The sequence below is a fragment of the Corvus cornix genome, chromosome 1, assembly GCF_000738735.6.
Source record: "Corvus cornix cornix isolate S_Up_H32 chromosome 1, ASM73873v5, whole genome shotgun sequence".
Classification (NCBI taxonomy): domain Eukaryota; kingdom Metazoa; phylum Chordata; class Aves; order Passeriformes; family Corvidae; genus Corvus; species Corvus cornix.
The window spans coordinates 45,871,621-45,887,299 of record NC_046332.1 but is presented as its reverse complement, the minus strand read 5'-3'; the positions used below and the strand labels follow the sequence as shown (position 1 = coordinate 45,887,299).

Sequence of the window (15,679 nt, the reverse complement as noted above, 5' to 3'; positions counted from 1 at the left end):
TAGAAAAGCAGATGGCCACTTTGAATTCAACAGATTTTTAAGAAAACAGCTATGAATTATGCAAATTATCAAACCACTGATGTTTGCCTATTTTTATAACATTTCTTTCATAAAATAGGATTCATATTTAAGATGCATACTTTCAAGATATTTTCAGACCCTCTTTTATCTTTGTCCTGATATACAGAATAACAAACTTCCTTACTTAAAGTATTAATTAAAACAGGTGTTACTCAGAGGAAAAAATATATTCTTAAAACAGATTCAGTTCTAGCTTCATTTCCTTGTTCAGCAAGGACCAAATTCTGTCTTTGGTTCTGTATCAAATAATTAAATAAATAATAAATAATTTAATAACAAATAAATAAATAAATAAAATAATTTAATTAAATAATTTAAATATCTGCACAGATATTTAAAAACATCATTACATCTGGCATTACATCTTCTGTGTTAGAAAAAGACTGCTACTCCCACTGCTACATGTATTTATTCAGGAATTAAGTTTTTATAAGTTGGGTAAATAATTTTATTATATTAACATTTGTAATTATGCAACTTAGCTAAAAAAATTGAATTAAATAGTTTCCTTTGATTTGTAAAGGTTGTCAAAAGGATTTTCTTAAATCCAGTTCTTAAACTTGCATGTACACTCTAATCTCAGAGTTTTTGTAACTCTTGATCAGTATCATAAATTATTCCAACAGTACACTTTAAACAAGTGTTCCTCCACACCATTTAACATACATGATTTGATTCATAATATATTTCAGATTAACCAAATGCTTTAAGAAAATACATTAAATTTATATGAAAATACGTATCACTACTGAAAAATCTTACTTTCTTTGGCAACAGCTTCTGCAGTATCTCAGTATCTTTCTATTCAACTATTACTCTTTGGAGAAGATATTTAAATATTCACTGTCTGATAGAGACAATGGGAATGACTGTAGCCTGATTGGAGGCAAGTTGTATTTAGCTTAATACAAAAGTAGCAAAATACAGCTGTTGAGGATTATTCAGAATAGAAACTATGGAATGTTCATGTTCTGACATGAAAATTTGGATGAGAATTTCTGAAAAATTAAATAATTTATTTCATTTGAGTGTTAAGGTAATGCAACCTTCTCAAAATGGCAACTAACTATGGAGCATCCACTGTTAATCAAAAATGCACGGAAAGGCTGTACAAGTCCACTAATGTATGTCTTTAGTGAAGAAGAACTCCTGCTGTAAGTGTTCTTTACTGTACATTTTCATCGTTGTCTGGTCTAGTTTTAGGTGTTCCAAATGATTGAGCATCTCCAATTTAATAAGACATACTATTACACAGTCTACTAAGTCTCGCTGTCAGAAAGTGTTACCTGATTTTCAGTTAAAATTTTGCTTTCTCAATTCATCACATTCCTAGTTTCATATTTTTATATTTCCTTAAGTAATTCCCTCCATCTTCAGTGCCTGAATTTATCAAGTGCTTAAGTAGCTGTTTACACAAGTATTTTATTGCAAAATCAGGTTTTTTTATTTCAAAATACATGTAGCATTTATAGATTTAGACCAGTATAATTATCAGCCAACTAATATGTATATATAGTAAGATTATCTATAGTTTGCTTTTCAACATGTCTTATTAAATGAACTACCAACAAATTACTATTGCCGTACAGAAAACTTCAAAAAATAATTTAAAAAGAATTTTTATTACTTTGTCAATATTGATTTTTAATGAGAACCCTAAAAGTTTAGAAAGGTGTTATGTCTGTGATAAAAGTTTCTGGGAACAGCTACACAGGTAGAGTACTCACTAATTAAGCCAAATGTCAGTATTTGGAAAACCCTGTATGTTTTTTGTATAACTGTGGCAGTCGCCCTATTTATTCCAGTGCCAGAAATTTATGTGCATAACAGAGAAACTAAAAGCCCACAATCTACCTTAAATGCACAGAAACCCTCCCAGTTCTCATTGCCTTTGTCTCATGTCCAGATGGAGTGCAGGCTAAATATTTGTCCTGTTCTTAGGAATAACCGTGCTTAGGATATGCATTGTTGGACTGGACATTGTGCGCTTGGCCCTCCACAGAGCAAGTTACTCCCTGTGACTCAGGGGTTATTCTAAGGCTTAGTATTAGGACTTGACTTTCTTCTTGTTAGACTCAAACCCAAGTAAGGTTTGATATGGATGGCAGGAGAACTTGATACGGATGGCAGGAGAACTTGAGATTGAGTGCAGATTTGAATTATGCTTGACTAACAGTGCATCTAAAACTATGAAGACCTGTCTACTCCTCTTACACTGTGCTTAAAATTTTTGTCAGAGGAAACTCCACACTGAAGAAAGGCAACTAGTTATTCTGGTGAACACTGTAGTTGCATTACTATCTGTCCATATCAATATGAAATACAGTGCCATTTCCTTTCTTATTCCAGGAGACCATGATAGCTGGGGCATCCACTAAAATCCATGGAAAACTTGGGTTTCTCCATCAGAGCCTAAAAAAAGTTAGAAATAATCTTTGGCACACAACTCTTCCTGGTGTTATGATAATGTAGCAGAACCTAAACAACATAATAACTGAATTAATGAAGGGTTTCTGAAGAAGATTTGCTAGAGCATCAGGAATGGTAATCATCTGATCAGGCACATCTTTCACACCTGAGTTTTAGAGCACTAGCATGACAATCCTGGACTAGGGCTAGCATGACCTCCAGCCTGAGCCTTGGAAGGATTGAATGGGTACCCCCAAACTGGTATAACCTGCTAATTTAGTGTGCAAGCATTCTGTCACCTCTTCCAAGTCGTTGATAAAGTTTTTGAAAAGGACAAGACAACTGCAATGCTTACTACTGCCCTCCATGCAGACCACAACACATTAGCATCTACCTTCCAAGCCCGACTACCCATGCAGTTCGTTTTTTTTATACTTACTCATTTGTCCACTCCTCATGGCTGTAATGTTCCAACTAGGGTACAGGAATATTTTGAGAGGGAGTCAAAAGCCTTGCTAAAGTCAAGGCAAATGCTATTTTGTGTCCTCCCAACATCTGTAATTCCAGACATTTTATCATAAAATGGCAATCAGATTGGTCAGGCATCATTCACCCTTGGTAAACCCATGGCCTCTTTTATTAAACGCAAGTGCAATACTTACATTCCCCCAGTCAGCGAGGATCTGCCCAGACTCCAAAACTGTTCAAACATTGCAGAGGGTGGCTTTGCAAGAGAATCAGTTCTCTCTGCACCAATGGATGCAGACCATCTTGTTGCCATTTGCCCTTTGGAATTCTTAACTGAAGCTGAGCTTTGGCACTCCTGACACAGAAAGCCTGACACATTTCCTGGCCCAGACAACGTTTCCAAATTTCTTCTTTGTAGCCTGTGTCCACTTCCAACTCTTCTATACTGCTTTTTGCATTGAAGCTCCATCACAAGTAACCTGCCTAGCTAAGCCAGGATATTTAACTTCCTGAGTATCAGGACTGATCATTCCTACATTTGGAGGATACAGTCCTTAAACTTGATCAAGCTTTTTGGGGTAACTTTACTTTTCAGATCTGGCTTCCATGGGATCCTTTGAGTAGCAGATCCAGCTGTGTGCCACCTTTAATTGTCCTATCCAGAAGTTATTGCTGACACCCTCTAGAAATCTTCATTGCTTCTATCCTGCCACGCATGTCTTTCAGCAGATACCAGAGACATTGAAGTTCCCCTCTTTCAGACCTACTGGATCCTTCAGAATTGTCCACAGGACATCTAAAATCCTTGCAGCCCTAAAACCCTTAAGATTCTTAGTTTCTAAACTCTTAAAATTAGCAGTCCCCTTTAGTGCTCAGAAAGCCTCATTATGTTAAAAACAGAATCTGAAATTTCCATTATATGCAAAAGGTGATATGTCATCCAGGGGGAAAAAACCAACCTTTTTTCAAACTGATTTTCGTGCAAAAATAATGCTAGTTTTTAAATTACTCTATTTCACCTTATCCACCAAGCTCAAGGCATAATTATTTGAATGTCTTCTCTGAAACAGCTGAATATAATGAATTCACAGGTTTCTTCTCTCATCCCCACAAAAAAACTTGAGACCCTGTCCCTCTGAAGTCCAAGAGAGAAAAGGAAAAAATGAATGAGACACATCTGATACCTGTGAATTAATGTGCACAATTTGGAGATGCTCGTATGTTTTTTAATTGGGGCAGCATGAGAACAGGAATATATTCTCTGTTCAGGTTGTTCTCTTTTAGTCTAGCTTTTATGAAATGAAATGAAATGAAACAATGAAATTCTGTTCAATTTAGCCATCTACATTTAATGCTGAAAGCCTCTCAAACAATAGAGCTTAGAAAAGTTTCTGTCTTTCATCATTCCAAATTCTCACAAGGAGGTCAAAATCTATTCATCCTGCAGTATATCTATGTCTGGTTCATGTTCTCCTTTATCAGCTTAGCTTCTTTGCTGGTATTTATCACACTGTCTGGTTTTATGGGGGTTAAGGCAGGACATCTGTGCATGGATTAATTCAATGCCAGAGCTTCTTCAAGCTCTGTTCATAATTTCATTATTATTTTAATCTGGATCTCTGAATAGACATAGCATGTGATTTTTGTATACTGCAAGTTATTACTTAATGAAAGAGTCAGGGATGCTTTATAGAAAAAGAGAACACTTTTTATACAACAAAACAAACTTTGATGTCTAAATAACAAGTTTGTCAGCTCTGAGTGGGCTTATGAACGGACTGTGCTATAGAACCATGTCGATCAACCACTAAAGCACCAACGCCCCTATTACTGAAAAACTGTTTTCCTAATAAAATTACATACTGCAGTCATGGTATGTTTAAAGTTTTCTTTGAGCATAAACTCTCTTCAGGACTCTACTATAAAAAAAAGTATTTAAAAATGTTTGTTGTGTTTTTTCTAAATATGTTTATCAACCTTAGTGAGGATACAACTTGTTTTTTATATTATTTTACAGAGAAAAAAGCTGTTAATATCTTATTAGCTATCAATATTTCAATATTGTTAAGAGTGATATTGTTAAGAGTGATCTTAATGTATTTTTTTAAAACTAGGACCAAATGTTTTTAAAGTATTAGCTAAAAAGACAATATTTACTGTGACTATTAAGCATAATAAGTCCTATAATCTCTACACAATAGACCTAAAACATAATTAATAAATATAAGTGTTATCACAGTTGACAGATTAATATTTGCCAAATAACTGATGATTGCATAGGATAATATTTCACAATTACTTTTAAACTCTTCCCAATCATGGGAATGCTTAATAAGTGTGATATACATAAATCAACTCATTTCCTAAACAGCAAATATTTGTCAAGCTTGGAACTCAAGAATCATAAAAATCTAATTCTGACTCTATATTGATACCTCGCTTTTCAAACAGTAACAAAAAACTTGGAGCCATAAATGCTTAGTTGCATCAGGAAAAGGGTTTTATGGTAGTATTGGCAATTTCTGTGACTGTTACACAAATTCTTCACAGTTGGTGTTTTCTTAGACACTGGAAAGGACTGTGACGTTTCCAATTATACTTGTAGACTTTGAACATGCAGTAAACATCTTTTTTACACTCAGTGGCTATCAGTGCTTCTCTTGTGATTCTCTGGGTGGTATTTCTGGTTATCCTCAGAGTTACTTCTTGTCTCGAGAGATGTAGTCTATTAAAACCATACCCAGTAAAAAATGTTCTCCATTCTTAACAACGTCACATGTACTTTTGTGAGGATTGTGACATACATGTGCACTTTGCACAAGTGTATTTACAGTTGATATTTAGCTGAATTGCAGTATTTCCCTAAAATTATCCCAAATTAATGAAGGCATTACGGTTAAATCACTACCCAGTTAGGTGTGTCAGGCATACAGATCTTTAACACAGAATTAGGAAATTCCTTGTAATCAAGGCATTCATAGCCCACTCTGTGAAAGAATGTAAACCTGCTTTGCTACAGCTGTTACTCCACTGCTCTTGTTGCAAAAGCAGAAGGACACTGTCCCTCAGCAGATCACGGCATTTGGTGCCTTCCTCACAGGCAACTATGAGGAGATTGGCATTCCTAGAAGTAGACTCTCTAATGCTATTTTTTTTAAGTCCTCACTGGTATCAGAAGAGAAATGCCCAGGCTCATACGTAGAAATCAAACCAACATAAAGTAATTTTTAAAACTCCTTAAAAATAGAACCCTGAGCCACACAGAAACAATTACAAGTTTCTCATGTTCTCTGTGATTTATGACATGCAGGCACTGAAAGCACATCTTCCGTGTGAGCTGCATAAGAGAAAAATTATGTGATCTAAGATGTTCAGCACTGTAATCTGTATGACAGTAACAGTACTGTAAAGAATTTATGTGGTGGAAAACCCTTCATGGGAATTCAAGCACTAAAAACTGTATTAGTAAGTAGGACTTAAAGTTAACATACTTTCGTTTTAGCAAGTATAGAAATATTTATAATAAGATAAAGTGGTCTTCACTTAGTGACAGAGGTTTAACAACAAAGACTTTCTTCAGTAGCCAGGGCAGAGCTGTAGAAATTTATTATTATTGTTTTTCTTGTAACAAGTCTATTCAAATCATTTGTGTATCACAACTGCATGTTAGGAGCAAATTAGCTTATCTTAGATATTCACTGATACATTTTATTGCATTCTGACTAAAATCATATCTTGCAGACTTCTGAAACTTACCCTTTAATCTACTACATGCAAAATTACATTATAAATATTAAAATATATATGACAGTGGAAACTTATTAAATTTATTTCTGAATGATATAGCTGCTTAGCCTCAAGCATGAAGTAGTGATAATTACCTCCGAGCTGTAATTAATTGGGCAAATAAATTGTTAAATTTTAGATGCTGATAAATAGGAGAAGGAAGCTAAAAAACCACAGCAACGGTCAGCAATATTTTAACTAAGGAATTCTGTACGAGATAAAATTACAGCAAACACATTTAAAAAATATCAGCCAAACAGAGACTATGAGACAACAGTAAAATACATTCTCATAGAATGGTTAGAATTCACTGCAATGTAAAGCATCAACAACCTCAGTCTTCCAAAAATTATTGCCAATATAGAAATTACATACGAGGAAGTATGTTCAAAGATAGATTTTTCTAACATACTTTCAACCAAAGTACAAATCACAATTGAGAAGAAAGAAAATAGAACCATCCATTACCTACAGAGAAGCTGGTGTACGTACAAAATAAGTGAAGTGGTGAGGCAGGAAAGAGAAGACAAGAATGTAAATTAAAGAGGACACTTACTGGGGAAAACCACATCACTTTAAGAATCCAAATTGTCAAAGAAAAATTCACAACTAGGATGATAAGCAGAAGGAGAACAAACAGGTAGAGGCAACGCTTTCTCCAGCCATAAATTCCAATTTTGTAGATATATTCATTCTTCGGCCTCTCTAGGCTTGTGCCTGGTGTTGTTGTCGTGTATTGTTCACGTACCATCTGCTATGTAAAGGAAAAAAGAAAGGGAACTGCTTAGTTGCTTAATTTAAGTGACAATATTTATACAAAACTCCAAAGAAAAGATGAAGATATATTTGTAATAGCTAGAAACCAGAAACTCTTATGAAGTTTTACCTGGAAAACATTTTCATCGTGCCCTGTTCAACTTACATCTTAGTTTTTGATACATGCAACGTGATGTTTTAATATATGAACTGCATTAACTGCTGTTTTCAGGAGCTTTTATCCTATAAAGAATGGCAACACTTTCCTCCTATTTGTCATAATATTCTAATTCTCCCATCATAAAATATTTCATGGGATCATATAATAATCTACAGCTCACAACTGCGTATCAGTTGGAAAAAAAAAAAAAATATATATATTTTCCAATATATTTTAGGTTTCAGAATATGTATGTAAAGAAAAGATATTATTCTTTATGATGTACAGGAAATAATGATTTCTCAATTCATCTCAGATATTCATATTTAAAGATATATCAGCATTAAAAACATTGCCTACTGGGTTTAAACAACTTCACTTTATACTATAGTTCTTAAAGAAGCATTGTTTGAATTTAAAGGAATCTTACAAGGTTGCACTTCCTTAAAACATGAGAATATTCACTAACTTCCACTTTCACAGCACAGTGATCATCAACACTTCAAACCATTCATTAAAGCTTACAGTTTTGGCCAAAATAATAATAACTCAGCAGCTGAAGCTACTTATCAAAAATAACAGTGGGCAAAATCTGCCTCATTTACACTGAGATAAAGCAAAAAAACCCCCAATCCAATCATGAATGTCAGAAACAAAAAAGGTATTTTAAGTTCAAGCCCTTCCATGAGCCAGGTATGTCCACAGGCATCTCACATCCAAAAAATGCTCCACTTTCCTAACAGTACGATGCTCCCAAATGAAAGTGCCTTCAGAAAGGTTTCACACAAGGTCTGCTCTCAATTCTCAATTTCCTCCTATCAGTGAGATCACCATGCTCCGCTCACACAGCTTTCAAAACATGATCAAGTGACATCCTTGCCTCTGTTCAAGTTTCCTGCAGAGCCATCCTGTGTCTGTAACACGCTTGTGGCTCTCACTTCTAACCCTCATCTTTAGAAAGATGCCATCTTTTGTTCCTGTGGCTTCCTAGCAAGACAGAGAATGAAATATAAGTTTACAGCTGAACAGAAGTCTATGCATTATCCCTTTGTATATGTGCAGTGGTCATCTTATTTCTGCACATCCACAAAAAAACTTAATTTGTTGTTTATTTATATTAAAAAATTAGACCAAATTATCAGCAGTTCATAAGATTAATTTTGCTACAAACATTATGGTATAATATTATATTTATTATTTTTTCTGCTATCAGTTTCAGTTGCTCATAGACTATGTATGTAAATCTTTTCATAGCTGAAAATAGTATAACAATTTATTCCTTAAGAATTATAGACTCTGAAATAACTTGCCTTAATATTAGTGCAAAACATTGTAGATTTACAAGATGTTATTAAATATTCACCACATGAACTATGTTTGTTTAAAAATATCAGATTATGCATTTCAGTTCAGTGAATTACTCAAGCACATCGTACTGGTTACAGAATACTGTTTATATATGAGTCAATACTAATTTTTTTTCTGTTTTCTACCTAATTCTTGTATAGTAAACCATATTACTGACACAGAAGTTGCCCCTTATCTGAAATCTCTGTTACTGTGCTCTGTCATGCCATTGGGACATTATACATACAATGGGTTCCGGAAGATGCTTAGACAAATCTTTACCCTGACTTCCACACAGATTTCTTCTCAACACATAACTTACAGAACAGGATGCAGTACCTCTTATCTGGTAACACCCAGAAATACACTTTGAGAAATAAGCTGTGTGGTTCTTGCCCATGTGTAGTGCAACTATGTCCTGGTTCTGGCCAAGACACGGTTAATATTTGCAGTAGCCAGGAGGGGCATGGCTAGGACTCCGAGGTTATCCTACACAGCCTCGTGTGGCCATGTGCAGGGGCTGGTGGGGGAGAAGGGATCCCTTCCAGTCCCGCTGGACATGGGTGAGTGGTCAGGGTGTTGCCGGTTTCCGTGTGGTGAGCACTTGCACGTGAATTTGCTTGCAATCTCTTCTACGCCCCCTTCACAAGGCAGACTGCTTTGCCTGTTCCTTGTGCTGTTCCCTAGGTCTGCAAGGTAAATTTTGCAGTAGAAAGATCATTTGCCAAAGAGTTAATTAATTCTCCCATCTTCGAGTTCTTATGCAGCCTCATTACAGTGGTCTCTGAGGCTGGAATTCATCTCGCAATGTAAGATATGAACAATTTAGCCCTGAATATCTGAGCCAGTCAACCTGGACTCCCTTTATGGTTAATGGAGATAGGACTCCCTGCTGAGAATTATTTATCTGACTTAAGTTAGATGAGAATTTTAGCCATCCAATGAACTGCGCCTTAGATGTGTTTGACTTCTCTCCATCAAAAGAGAAAGAAAGAGAGCTTGGGATGACTTTCTTATATGTGTATGCCTGTATGTTTTAGACATTTCAACCAGAATGATTTCCAAAAGCATGTAAATTTAACAATAAGATAGGCTTTTTCTGATTCCTATTCTTCTCTGTTCCATTTATACCCTGTTGTAAAATGTTTATTGTGTGAGTTGAGGGTTTTATACATTATGTATTATGTACTGCTGTTTATGAGGTGAGGTCAAAATCCATTATGCATTTCAGCAAAAAGCCTTTAAGTTTTGTGATTGTTTTCAGCCCTTCAGAAATTCCACAGGGGACATCTCCCAGCACAGCATCATTCCCTGCATGAATTATTTTTTCCTGACAGAAAACAGTTCTGTTTTTCCTGAGCATTATTAATACTGCCAAAAATTGCTTTGGTCATAGTAAACAGGCAGTGCTGGCCTAGACAACTGAATGCTTTGAGAAGGATTAAGTTTTTCTCCCTAACATAATATTTCATGATTTTTAAGAGAATTAGTGTCCTAGTACCAAGTAATTACAGTGGAAATCCTTTCAGAACTGATACTGTTGGACTGTTTCTTTTGGGAGAATCAACTTTCCATATTACTGACTTATATGTTCGTGAGATGAAATCACACAGGAAAATAATCTTAGACCTCTCTGGAGAAGTCAGAGAGAAATCTTTTTATAAGTTTAGGATGCCTTAGAAAGAGGGTTGGAAAGGAAAACCTTGGATAGGCAGACCTCATAGTTCTGTTGTGAAGTCTGCCAAGAATCAAGGTAAATGGTTAGAAGAAAAACAACACATATTTAGTACTGTGATGAAAAATGTGATTTGTAAATGGAAAAACCATGAAACTGGTTGTATAGGAGCATACTAAACAGGCACCAAGAAGGAAGTGGTGACATAGACACTTGGATGTACACAAGTTAGTTGGAGAAGCAAGAAACGTGCAGAATGCACAATGACTGTGGTAAATGTTATCTTTGTAATATTTTACAACGAAGCAGCACACACTGACTAAGAAGTACTGGCAACCTACAGTGCAGATAAAATAGCAATTGAGCTTCAGAATGAAAATTCTTATATCTTTCAAATGGGCCATGAAAAAATCTTACTTGCATCAGGTCAGCAGTACCACAAAATAAATTACTACAAATAAACTATTTAATTGGAAGTGGAATTTCTTGGTGTTCCTATTCAAAGACCAACACAATCAGCACATTTCTTATGGATTTTTGTAGATTTGGCCATAATTCACGGGATTGAGCTCCATCATGATAGCTTGTTATTTAGAAGTATTTTCTAATTGTCATCATCTATTTTACTGGGATTCATTTAAATCCAATTAATTCCTGCCTCTTTGCTGATTTAAACCAGATACTGAATGCTAACCAGCTGCCAAAAGATTTTTCACAGATTTTAAGTGATAGATGAAACTTGTGAACAATCAGTAACACTGCAGATTTTTGACACTGTGAGATCTCCCATGTGTTGAGGCATTGTATGTGTTGCATGTAAGGCATGAAATTCATGCCTGTAGTAATACATATGAGCTGCCCATGAAAGAGCTGTATGTTCTTCACACTGTGTTACTATAGCTGCCCTCTAAAAATATATAGCCATGACAGAACATTTCTCTAGCTCTAGTCCACCTTTTTCCACACAAAACTTAGAAACTGGTCTCTGTCATTCGAGTGATTCTGAGGTCCAGAAGATTTTTATATTAATATTGATTAATGAAAGACACTGAAAGACTCTCTATCACTAATGTTACTTTTGGACTGAGGTTGGTTTGGGCATTGAGTAAAAAAAGCTATTCTGACAGCTCTGAAATATTCATTTAAGACAGCCGTGTTTTTAAAAAGGAATTTGTAAACTTATCTGTTAGCCTGCTTAGGAAAGCAAGCCTGAGTAAAAGCTTGTTAATCATATTATTGGAATGACTTATCTGTAGGAAATACTACTATTTCAATTAAAATAAGTAATTTCAGTGTACTTCAACTGTAAAAATGTTTTCATTGTTTTTGTTCATAAATGGCCATTATTTTCACGTAAATAAAATTCCCCTTAATGCACAGTTCAGAACTGTGTTACTCAAGTACTTTGTCATGTTGTCATAAAGCAACTGATAATAACATACAATTGGAAAACATAATTTAAATATAGGACTGCTTAGTTGGTTAATACTAACAACCAGCTGTAATTCCATTAATAATTATGTAATTATTAGCATTTTATATTCTCAGCAGAGACCAAAAGCTTAGCACTCAATAAAACCCCTTCAAATCTGAGTTAAGAAGAGCTGGTGAGGTTTCATGATGAAATTTGAACCACTGGTGTTTGTACTATACATGTTCTTCTTCATGAACAGCCATTAGTGCATCTACTCTTCCCTCTTGTTCTGCTTTTGGCTAGGCAAGGTTAATTTTTTGCAGCAGATGGAAGGGAACATGGTTGAGGGGGTGTGTCCAGGACCCTGGTGTTTTTCTATACCCCAGCAGGTCATTGGCAGGGGTGGGGGAGAAGGGAGTCTGCCTTCTGAGGAAAAGGGCATTCCTTTCAGTGGAAGAAAACATGGTTGGGAAGAAGCAGTCGGTATTTGCTTACTCTTGCAGGTTTTCCGTGCAAATAATTTCTTTGTGCTATACCTTCTCTTATTAATATTGTTGCTGTTACTGTTCATTTTCTTATCTCATTGCTATTTCCAGCAAACTGTTCTTATCTCAACCCACAACCCTTACCTTTTGTGCTTCTAGTTGGAGGAGAGGGGAAGCAAGTGGCAGCATGGTTTTAGCTGGAGTATTGAATTGGAGAACAGCATTCCTAAACCACGACACCTCTTTACGTGAAATATATTCATTCACGTGCAAAATACTTCACAGTATGTGTGGGGATGAAAAGAGGTGATAGTGCTAAACGAAAACAGTACAGTGAAAAGCCCATTTTAACCTCTTAAACGAAATTCTTGTGCCATTGTATGCAAACTGTGAACTGAAATTAACCTGTCAGCTGAGGCAAGTGAGAACTATTTTTACGATCTGTATACGGTATCTTCATGGAATATTATACTCATTAATTTTCTTAATGTATGTTGCATTGGGCTAGATGGGTATTATTATATAATGTGAACATCAGAAGTACACCAACACTTCACACTCTAGTGCATTCAGGCACGCACGCTTTTGTCTTTGTAAAAACAGAAGCAGTCCACTGATTAACCAACAGGAAAGGGGTGCAATTGGAGTATTTTCCTGAAAGATGAAAAACATTTAAGGCAATCCTGTTGTTCAGAGAAAAAGATGGGAAACCTTTGGAATCCATATGGAAAAGCTTTCAAGACAAAACCAGAAAGGCAGGGAAAAATCAAACTCTCATGATTAGATGAAAATTTTATAGTTACTTTCAACCCTTCCATCATATTGTTTTTAATCTTGCCCAGCCTTGCTTTGTTGAAATTTTTGTTGTATAGCACATTACAGTTTGAATTGTAAACTAGTGCCATCAGCTGAAAAGAGCTGGGTCCCTGCAGTGTTATTTGTGGAAACCAGTGAAGAAATTCATAGGGCCTAGTTAACTGTTTGCATACCCTGCAGTGCACATTTGCATAATAACTATGACATGGTCACAATTAACAGCTTTGCACATTTTAAGTAGAGCTGAAAGGCAGTCATTGACAGCACAGGATTATATAAAATTAATAACATGATCATTAATACTATAAAAATAGATGTCATATTGCTATTAGAATATAATATTAATAATATTAATATAATATGCTATATAAGATATGTCTAATATACGTCTACTCTTGAATCTCACAGTAAAAATTTTTTTTTAACTCTGTTTTCTATCTTTCAATTTGATTTATTTTTCTCCTTTAAAAAAAAAAATTCATGGTACTCCCACCAGAATTAAAAGACCAAGCAAAAATATTACATAGACTTTTCGTAAATTATTTTAAATTTTTGCATACTTTATGAGCATCTGAAGAAGTAGCTTATCTGTGGTATGAGAAATCCTATGCCTTTTAGGTGAAATGCCTGAAAGTGTTTTAAATTAAAAAAAAAAAAAAGTGAACCTTTTCTCTCTGAAATTCAGTCACCATTACAGTTAAGTGACCTTGAGTACCATAATGTGAAAGGAAAATTAAAATCTCACAATTACTACTTTTCTGAGTTTTTCAACATATATGTTACTCTGTCTTGGTAGACAAACAAAACCACAAAGAACTTAGAATAACTGGTGTAGAAATGATTGAATGGTGATGCAGGTGAGGTTACTGGTTAACCCCCATGGAGCTCTCATTACTATCACAGATTTTAGAAATAATCCTTTAAGAAGGAGAAAAGAGCAGTCGGTACAGACATTGTTTTCACTTAGCAATTAAAGACTGAGATCCATTAATGGTGTCAAGATTATTTAAGTGTTTCCTTACTTACAGTTCTTTGTATAATGAATTTCCACATTTTCCATCTGCAAAATATTGTCTTGTCCTGTTAAACGTTTTTTGGTATTTTTCAACAGAGTTTATTACTACAAAGGCATTTTAAAACATTAAACCTGCAACAAGTAACTAATCTTTCTTACTAGTACAGTTATTATTCTCCAATCCCTTTGAGAAGAAGATATCTCATGGGCCTTGAGTAGACGACAAAAATGTGATAGTGAACAACTTGCTTTAATGAAACTAATTGTGAAATAAATTTTGCCCTCTAAAGTCCAATACATTTTCCCCCCACAGTAGTTGCCCTTCAACATGATTTATTTTTTCCTTGAAGGACTGCAAGTACACCAGATACATAAGGTACTGCAGTGAACATCAGAACAGAAATCGTTGTAGTCTTCTGACTGTGAGGTTTCTCTCTCTGAAACAGAAGCCAGAGCAGACTAATTCCTCTAGATCCCTCTTTTTCTTTAATTGTGCATTTAAGAAAGTGTTTATAATTAAGCTAAGTATGAACTTTAACTGCCTGTGTTTGTATGGGCAAGTCTTAAAACAACTAGCATGAGATCTGCAGCCCCTGTCTCGAACAGGTGAAAGAAAGGAAAATATTAATGTGCAAGGAATGCTGAGAGCCATCTTGTTCTTTTGGAAAGGCTAGGAGAATCACCCTTTGTCTCCTTATAGTTTAATAAAAATCCTGTCTTTATGAAAAATAAGAACAGTGTGCATTTAGTCTCCTGTATAAAGGGCTTTCTCATTAAGAAGGACAAAATAAAATTAAACACACAGGGACATCTTGAGGATTTAATAAGTTTTCCAACTCTAATTTATAAAATGATAGTTTGAAAATAATTATAAAATTACTTAACACCACATCCTCTCTTATTCTGATCATCTGATTCTTCCAGGTGTCAAAGGGCTTTTCTTCAGGTGAATGTGGAAAGTTTCCCTTGGGGTTGTCATTCCTTGCAAGAAATAAAGGTTTACAAAGCAATCCACGTATTATCTGACATTTCAAGGAGAGAAATGAAGAGAAGGTGGCTGTCAAATTTACAGAACTTTTGCTATAATCTATCAGAGGTAGTTTTTGTTCACTAGCATTTTAGTTCTTTCATTCAGTGACAGCTAAATGATTTCCTTATTCAGAAGAGACCTGCACATTACACTGTATGCAGATAAAGCCTTTCTGTTCAGTCCTCATTATAGTTATTTACAGCAAAAGTCTGGCATCGAATTCTTAAGGTCATCGGC

At 35.1% G+C, this 15,679-nt stretch overlaps 1 protein-coding gene across 6 annotated transcripts in view; it reads right to left on the bottom strand.

Moving 5' to 3' along the window:
- SGCG (sarcoglycan gamma) overlaps positions 1 to 15,679 on the bottom strand; it is a 110,239-nt gene that overhangs the window by 48,871 nt on the left and 45,689 nt on the right. For 4 of the 6 annotated variants that reach the window (XM_039565319.1, XM_039565297.1, XM_039565305.1 and 1 more), the window contains one exon: positions 7,301 to 7,498. In XM_039565319.1, the coding sequence (XP_039421253.1) occupies positions 7,301 to 7,495 (195 nt within the window). In that variant the 5' untranslated portion in view covers positions 7,496 to 7,498. The remainder of the gene's footprint in view (positions 1 to 7,300; positions 7,499 to 15,679) is intronic. The other 2 variants (XM_039565312.1, XM_039565327.1) reach the window with 1 other exon arrangement.